At 33.9% G+C, this 8,977-nt stretch overlaps 1 protein-coding gene across 1 annotated transcript; it reads right to left on the bottom strand.

The window, feature by feature from the left end:
- Positions 1-157: 157 nt before the first annotated feature.
- HELRODRAFT_194945 (hypothetical protein) lies at positions 158-7,678 on the bottom strand. The gene is made up of 7 exons (XM_009013268.1): positions 7,462-7,678; positions 6,853-7,003; positions 3,791-3,891; positions 3,317-3,390; positions 2,518-2,604; positions 564-1,742; positions 158-513 (listed from the first exon to the last, which is right to left on the bottom strand). The coding sequence occupies exons 1-6, from the start codon at positions 7,538-7,540 to the stop codon at positions 1,044-1,046; spliced, it is 1,191 nt and encodes a 396-aa protein (XP_009011516.1). The 5' UTR covers positions 7,541-7,678; the 3' UTR covers positions 158-513; positions 564-1,043.
- Between the last annotated feature and the right edge of the window lie 1,299 nt (positions 7,679-8,977).

Below are 8,977 nucleotides of genomic sequence, written 5' to 3'. Positions count from 1 at the left end.
ACATGCTTATCTACGTCTGTTGCATGCTTCATATTCTTCATTAATTATTAATTATTTCTCTATAATTATTCATCATTTGCCATTAGTTATTCATCATTCATCATTAATTAATCCTCATTAATTATTCATCATAAACTATTCACTAAATTCCCTCACGAACAAGAAATCACCGAATATTAATATCTGCCTCATTTTCAGGACATATACGGTAATCAATTAATCAAATTAATTAATCAATTTAATTAATTAATTTAATTAAAAATCTAATAATAACTATCACCATTGGCATTGGGGCTTCAAAGATTAATTAATAATAAACAATATCAGTGATAATAATGTAACACTTATTATATAATAACATTACCAACAAAATAACAATAATATAACAATAAGAATAATATTATTATAATAGAATAATTATCATTAATATTATTATAATATAATATTATTAATAATAAAATAATTATCATTAATATTATTATAGTATAATATTAATAATAATAAAATTATTATCATTAATATTATTAGAGTATAATATTATTGATAATAAAATAATTATAATTAATATTATTATAGTATAATATTAATAATAAAATTATTATTATCATTATTATCGTAACATTTTAAATACACTTCAATATAATTCATTTTTGTCAGACACTTTCTTTTTATCATTTGAACTCTTACTTTAAAGGGTGAAAATAATTTTTCTTCCGTTAATAAATTAATTATATTAATAAGATGATAATATGCGGTGATATTAAAAAAAAATGAAAAAAAATGACATTATTAAAAATAAAAATAATAAAATAACACTAATAATAAATAATAAAATAATAATAATAAATATTAACAGTACGAACAACAGTACTTAAAAATAATGATGATGAAAATAATGAAGAAGCATGTTGAGCCACATCATCATCATCACCACCACCATCATTATCACCACCACTATCATCATCATCATCATCAAAAACATCCTCATCATTAGCATCACCACATGAACATCATCGCCATCATCACCATCAGCAGCGTCATCCTCATATGAACATCTTGGGAGGTGGGAGTAGGGGCACGTAGGTGAAGTTGTCGGCCCGAAACTCTGCTGCATCGGGTTCGATCAGTTCATCCAGCTTACTGTACACACTATCATCTATATCATAGGCGTTGTTGTTTGCGGAAGGCGTATTGTTGTTGCCTGCGAAAACATTTCTTAGTAATAAGTCGTCGTAGCTGTTTTTGACGTTGCCGACAATTGGAACAAATGTACTACGCTGAAAATGCGGCTGCTGTTGATATTGTGGCTGCTGCTGTTGTTGTTGCATATAGATGCCCTGTTGCTGATGTTGTTGTCCAAAAATGTTTTGTGGCTGATGTTGCTGCTGTTGTGGTTGCCCAAAAATGTTATGCGGTTGATGTTGTTGCTGCGCAAAGATGTTTGGCGGCTGTTGCTGCTGCTGTTGATGTTGTTGTAGCTGTCCAAAAATGTTTTGTGGCTGATGATGTTGTTGTGGTGCAAAGATGTTTAGTGGCTGTTGTTGTTGTTGATGGTGTTGTTGAAATATATTAGGCTTTTTTTGTTGCAGAATATTATCGTTGGTGGCGAAAATGTTAGTAGTTGGAGTTGCTAGGTTTGTTTGGGCAGCATCCAACGAGACTTTTGTTTGCTGGAAGGTTTTGTTGCTGTCTGCCTCCTCCTTCCTCTCCATCTCCATCACGTACTCACTTATCATTTTTTGCTAAATTCATCCCAACAACAAAAACAACAATTAATATTATTATTATAACCATAATAAAAACAATAACAATAATAAATTCACTGCTACATTTAACAACACATAACAGCATCACACTACACAAAAACGGCACAGCAGCAGAACGGCGTCTAATGCTTCCTGTGGACACTTCTTTCTCTACCCAATGCCTACCACCTCCCTCTCAGCCTGTGCAGGTCGAGTCATTTCCGGTCAGGTCAGGTCATATCTGGTCAGGTCAGATTGGGTCGTTCACTGAAACTGCTAACATCTGCAAGTACATAGCAATTCTAGCAGCACCGGTGACGACCAGAAATATTCACCTTACTACCAATCATCAACTCGTCGCTTTAGAGTTAAACTTGCGCAACATCATAAACTCACCCATCAACTCATAGCAGCACCACCTTCCTTCCTCCAACTCATCCACATCAACCTTCAACCAATCCATCTTGAAAACAAATATATTCTTTTCAGCTCGCTCTCCATCCTCACTTGTGACGTGACATTTGGGAGTGAGACCTCAATTGGATGGAGCGCACTGTCAACCACTGCAACAACACCATCAACAACAACAACATCAGCAACAACACCATCAACAACAACACCATCAACAACAACACCATCAACAACAACACCATCAACAACAACACCATCAACAACAACAACATCAGCAACAACAACACCATCAACAACAACATCAGCAAAAACAGCAACAACAACAACACCAACAGCAACAACAACACCATCAGCAACAAACCATTTGAATCTTCTGCATCTCACTGAGGTTGAGCAGTTGGTTCCGTGCATTCACGTTCTTTTGGATCAATTCATTCAACCATGTCGACTGTTTAAAAGAATATTATTAACGATAACAACAACAACAACAACAACAACAACAATAATAATAATAATAAGCACAACAACAATAATGACGACAATAAAAAACACAAAAATGGAAATAAAAATACAACTATAATAGCAACAACAACACCTGCAGAATAATTACATCAAAATAACTTTGCAAAAAAAATATCGACATGAAATCAACTACAACAGCAGCAACAACATCAACAACAATAACAACAACAACATCAACAATAACAGCAATAAAATGAACCAAAGACATTGTCAACAAAAACAGCATACAACATCAACCAAAAAAACAATAAACAAAATCACAGTAACAACAAATATCACCATAACAACAACAAAACCACGACTGACTGACTCATTGACTGACTGACTGATTCATTGACCAATGAATGAATACATAAATAAATGAATGAATGAATGAATGAATGATTAATTGTTTGATTGATTGATTGACTGACTGACTGACAGACTGACTGACTGATTGAATGATTGATTGATTGACTAATTGATTGATTGATTGATTTATTGATTGATTGATTGATTGACAGATGAATGAATGAATGAATGAATGAATGAATGAATGAATGAATGAATGAATGAATGAATGAATGAACGAATGAATGAACGAATGAACGAACGAATAAACAAATGAATGATTGACTGATTGATTGACTGACACCCACATAAGAAGGCATCTGATTGTTCTTCATGGACTCCATGCAAAAATATCGAATCTCTTCGTAGGAATATTCTTCAAAGCCTTAACGATCAATGAATTATAATAATAATAACAAACTATCTGGAGAGATCAGAAATGAATTAGATCAAGGTGGCTGTTTGTCTGTCAGTTTGCTTGCCGACTAATTAGCCAATCAATCAACCAACCAATCAACTAATCAGCCAACTAACCAATCAGCCAACCAATCATTCAATAGACCAAATAAATCAATCAACCAGCCAATCAACCAACCAATCATTCAATAGACTAAATAAATCAATCAACCAGCCAATCAACCAACAAATCATTCAATAGACCAAATAAATCAATCAACCAACGAACCAGCCAATCAACCAACCAATCAACAAACCAATCAACCAACTAGCCAATCAACCAACAAACCAAGCAATCAATCAACCAAGCAATCAACTGATGAACCAACCAGGAAGGCATTTGACTAGCTTAGCGAACCCGTAGCACGAGATGGGCCAGATGTTCGAGTTATTCCATACAATCATGTCATCCACCATGGCTTGGAATCTGCCGTTCAAATGATAATAACTATAATGTGGACACTGTTTTCATCCAACAAGAAGAAGAAGAAGAACTATCAATATAACAAGATAAAATAAAATCAGGTAAAATGAGATCAAATAGAGTTAAAATTAGTAAAACCGGCGGTCCAATAAAAAAAATCAAACGATGTCATTCATTAACACGATGTCCGATAATTGAAATACATAATCATACATAAATAGAACAGAATAGATTAAAATGGAGATAGTCTACAATGCTCATCATTCATAAAGTTTTAAAATGAATGAATACGAGGAGAAATAAAATCAGTTTAAACTGCAGTTGCGGCCACAATGAATGGCACGTGACGATGATGTTGACGAGTTGATTGAAGTTGATCCGGCCGGTTTAAGTTGACGAAAGATAAGTGAAAATGTGAAAATGTTTACAGAAACCTAACGGGGAAATTTCAAAAGTTTTAATAATTGTTTTTAAGTGTGTTATATTGTGAATCAAGTTGCTATTGAGGTTTTGAGAATATTTAGTTATTTTGTAGTCCCTGGATTTCGAGAAGTTTGACTCGTGGCAGACCGTCGGTTCCAGTCGTTCGATCGAGCCACCGTGGAGAAGAGCAACATCAGGACGAAGTGATCTGAACAGAGGTGAGTGATAATGCGAGAAATTCATTGCCGTTCGTAGCAGCACAAATTGTCATCTCCGGCTTTGCAGACGATCTGATCTCTTTCAAAATCAAGGATGGTATTCTATCGTGAAGATTCGTGAATCTTTTCAGAGCCGCTGCTGAACTACAATTCGACAACTACAATTCGACAGGACATGCTTGTTTGTTTGAAGCGCGTTATAGAGCGGCACGACGCGTTAGACGTCCTACCCCATATCTGGATAGGTTTGCACTTGTAGGAAGTTGTTGAATAAAGCCTTCCTTAGAAATTTGAATAAAACCTCGGGTAGTTTGGCAGTGAATTTTGACCAATGGGCAACTTGACTTGCGGGAATTCAAACATTCACCTTTTCATTTATTTAACCATCCATCAATCCATTTTTATTTCTTCACCTATCCATTCTCCAACCATCCATCCAAACTTACACACAATTTCCACAAATCCATCCATCATTATATCCATCCATCCACCCAACTATCAATCCATTCCTCCATCCATCCATCCATCCATCCATCCATTCGTTAGTTCATTATTCATTCATTCGACTTAGATGTTTAATATTAACACAGGCATAGTTTAATCACCCATCAAGACGATGACAACCAGGCTTCTGCTGTTTTGTCATTGCTATTAATTAGTTAGTATTGATAAGTAATTAATAATTCGTCATCATCCTCATCGACTTTCGTCTTTGTCAACGTCAACCAATAATCATCATTTCCATCATTCTCATTCTCATCATCTTCCTCTCCTTCCTCTTCATCATCAACGCCATCGTCATTCATCTATCATTATTATCAGCATCATCATCACAGCCATCATCATCGAACCATTATCATCATCATCATCGCAGCCATCAAAAACATCATTGTCATAAAAAATCGTCCAAGATAATTGTCAAACAAGACTGCCTTCAAGATTAGAACTGATAACAATCATCTGTCATTAACATGTAATGATTCAATGATGACTATATCATCATCACGACCTATCAGACCAGCATCAACCAGCACAATGATCAACCCACTACAACTTTAAAATATTTAACATATGAATTAACTAAAATGAAATAACTGAACTAAACCAGTGGCCGATCTAGTTGTGAGTTATAGTTGTTATTTTTGGTAAAAGTTAATAAAAGTGGTTGGTTTAATGAAAAGGGTAGTATTTCTGAAGGGAAGATTGACATTATAAGTCCATTAGGAGAAAAGTTGGCCCACCCAGGTCGTTGATTTTTTTGAAAAAATCCCCCCCTCCCCCGTGATTAATTAGAAAAATCAAAAAGTTAAACAGGAAGCTAACTAACACAAAACATGCTGTAATTTTCATCAATAATTTTCTTAGTCCTAAACTTTCTTAATTCTCTCTCCATATATATTTTATATTGATATCTATAGATATCAATTGCGGCAATTGTATCGAATTAAAAAGAGTTTGAACAAATCAACCATGGTTACTCTGATTCATTCGTTCATACATTCTAGATTGGACTATTGTAATAGTTTGTTTTATGGTGTTTCGAAACATGAGATTGCTAAGTTGCAGATGGTTCAGAATAGAGCTGCAAGAATTGTTGTTGGTGCTAGTCGTGTTGAACACATTAGCCCACTTCTGTCGGAATTGCATTGGTTGCCGGTCAGCAAAAGAATTGTTTTTAAAGTCTGTGTTTTGGTTTATAGATGCTTAAACGGATTGGCTCCGAAATATTTGTCCGAAATGTAGATTGACAGATCATCGATTTCATTAAAAACTGGCCTACGATCAGATCGGGGAAATTTGTTAGTGGTCCCGGTTACTAAATTAAAGATTGCATCACGTAGTTTTGCAGTTTATGGACCAAGGCATTGGAATGAACTTCCATATTTTTTGCGCCGGTCTGGTCTGACACTTCCCCAGTTCAAGAGTCAATTGAAGACATATCTTTTTTCCTTGTAGAAAATTGCCATAGTTGTAAAGCGCCTATGAGAATGTTTTTAATAGGCGCTATATAAATGATCATATAATATATATATATATATATATATATGAACTATCTAGACCAAATGTAAAAAACATTAAAACATTAATTAACGCATGTCTACTTGTCTATTTTATACATGTTAAAATAAATGTAGACACTGTATATTTTCTATCTAGCAGTCATATCCGGTCGGAGCCGAATATGGCCAGATAGTGAAAAATGGTCAAATATTCGGCCGGGGAGCTAAACTTCGATGCAACCCTATTATTAATTATTGATATTAATTATATAAAATAAATGGTTTGAATTAATTATGATGATTACAAATGAAGAGATACTAACAGCAAGTCGTTCTCGTTGGGGCCTTCTTCATAGTGGTTATTTTTGTTGTCGTAGTTGTTGCTGTCGTTGTTGCGATTGTAGCGGTATTTGTTGTTATAATTTTGGCCTTCGTAATAATAATTGTTGTTGTTGTACTTGGAACTTGATTGATCTATTTATGCAAAAAAATTATATTTAACCATAAATAATTATTTTTACTTATTCTCATGTGGTAAATAGTTAACTTAATCATATCTTTATATAACACTTCAATTTTAATCTTACTAATTAAAAATATGAGGTAAATTAAATACTAATTTAAATTATTTCACTAAAGAAAGTAAGATGTAAGTTATAAGATGAGTAAATTTTATTAAGATTAAACATTGAACATTAAATTAGCATTAGCGTTTATTTATCATTTAGTAGTTTAGTAAAGTTTAGTTTAGTTTAGTTTAGTTAGAACTTTAAATTTAAAATATATAATATTTAATATTCCAATTTAATTAATATTAATTAAATATTAAATTATTAAATATTAAATTGTTAATTATTAAATCATTTCACTAAAGACAAGTAAACTTTAATTTAAAAGAAGAAGGTGAAGAAGTAAACTTCACAGCCACTTACAACTGCCAACTTCGTCATGAACATAACGACAGCTGCTTCCATATCTGCAATATCCCTGCTGGAAATATCGACACAACATCGTTCGTTCTCTCTCCCGTTCGTTCGTTCGTACGTTTGGTAACTGTACTGAACGGAATTTTTCAGCCACTGATACGATAAATATTAAAAATCCACACCGCAAGCTTTTTGAAAATGTGAAAATCGTTTAACCGTGAAAGTTTACTTTTAAAAATAAACAGGACGTCGTTTGTCACAAAACTATCACATTAATATAAACATTGCGTATATATAGGCCTCTGCCACAGATAGAAAATAATATTTACGTATAAGAATAAGAAAAATTATTTAAATGCCATTGCGATTATTAAAAGCACATTGCACTGCAATTAGCATGTTTCCATGTTTCAACCATCCATCCATCAAACCACTATTACAAGATCAGTTTGCATTTCGCCCTACAGGTTCATCAACATCCGCCATCCTCTCTCTTACTTCCACATTAAAAATAATAATTATGTTCATCTTATTGCTTTCGACTTTTCTAAAGCTTTTGACACTCTCAATCACTTCTCACTCTCAAATAAGTTAGCCTCTCTTCCTCTACCTGACAACATTTACAATATTATAATAAATTTTCTTTCTAATAGGAGTCGATCTACTTTTTTTAGCTCTACTCTTTCATCTACTCTACCAATTAATTTTAGCGTAGTTCAAGGTTCTGTCCTTGGACCATCTACCTTTATCATCAATGCTTCTACTCTCAAAATTTTTCATAGCTCTAATCACATCCTTCAATACGCTGACGAGACCTACCTTATCATCTCATCATCTAACTCAAACACCATCCAATCAAAACTCGACTCATTAACTACATGGTCAAAACGATGCAATCTGTCACTTAATCTCAATAAATCATTCGAACTCATCGATCACAATAGCCGTAAGAAAATAACGTTACCTCCAGAACACCCATCAATCACTCGCACAAGTAAATTAAAAATATTAGGCATTACATTCACCTCCACACTTAATATAGCACCTCATATCAATCACATCATCGCAAAAGGCTTTCAAACATTTCACGCGCTCAAAACACTCCGCTCACATGGTCTCAGAGGCATCAAATTATTCGACATCACTGAATCACTAATAATCTCACGCATCAATTATGCAACTCCCTCCTGGTCTGGTTTTGCTACACAACAACTTCAGCAACTACAATCTCTCATCAAAAACTAATCCGCTTCAACTATCTACCTGCATCATATCCTACCGTCACTCAGATATTCAACACACTCGATTCAAGACTGTTCAAAAAAGTAGAAAATAACAACAACCACGTCATCCGTCCTCTACTACCATCAATCAAAACTACAACACACAACCTTCGTCAGCGCAAACACAACTATCAAGTCGTCGCCCAATTTAAATACCAGGAAAAGACTTTCATCACAAGACACCTCAAACATATTAATACTCACAAAAACTTTATCATTCACAGAACTAGTTTTTATTT

The sequence above is a fragment of the Helobdella robusta genome (assembly GCF_000326865.2).
Source record: "Helobdella robusta unplaced genomic scaffold HELROscaffold_114, whole genome shotgun sequence".
Lineage (NCBI taxonomy): Eukaryota > Metazoa > Annelida > Clitellata > Rhynchobdellida > Glossiphoniidae > Helobdella > Helobdella robusta.
This window is presented reverse-complemented; position numbering and strand designations above follow the sequence as displayed.

What these genes read in the sequence shown, in the direction of transcription:
- HELRODRAFT_194945 (XM_009013268.1), bottom strand. Translation starts at nt 7,540, where the DNA reads ATGTTGTGTCGATATTTCCAGCAGGGATATTGCAGATATGGAAGCAGC. An exon ending in TCATGACGAAGTTGGCAGTT is followed by an intron (nt 7,004 to 7,461) that starts GTAAGTGGCTGT and finishes TTGCATAAATAG; the next exon opens with ATCAATCAAGTTCCAAGTAC. An exon ending in AGATGCAGAAGATTCAAATG is followed by an intron (nt 1,743 to 2,517) that starts GTTTGTTGCTGA and finishes GGATGAATTTAG; the next exon opens with CAAAAAATGATAAGTGAGTA.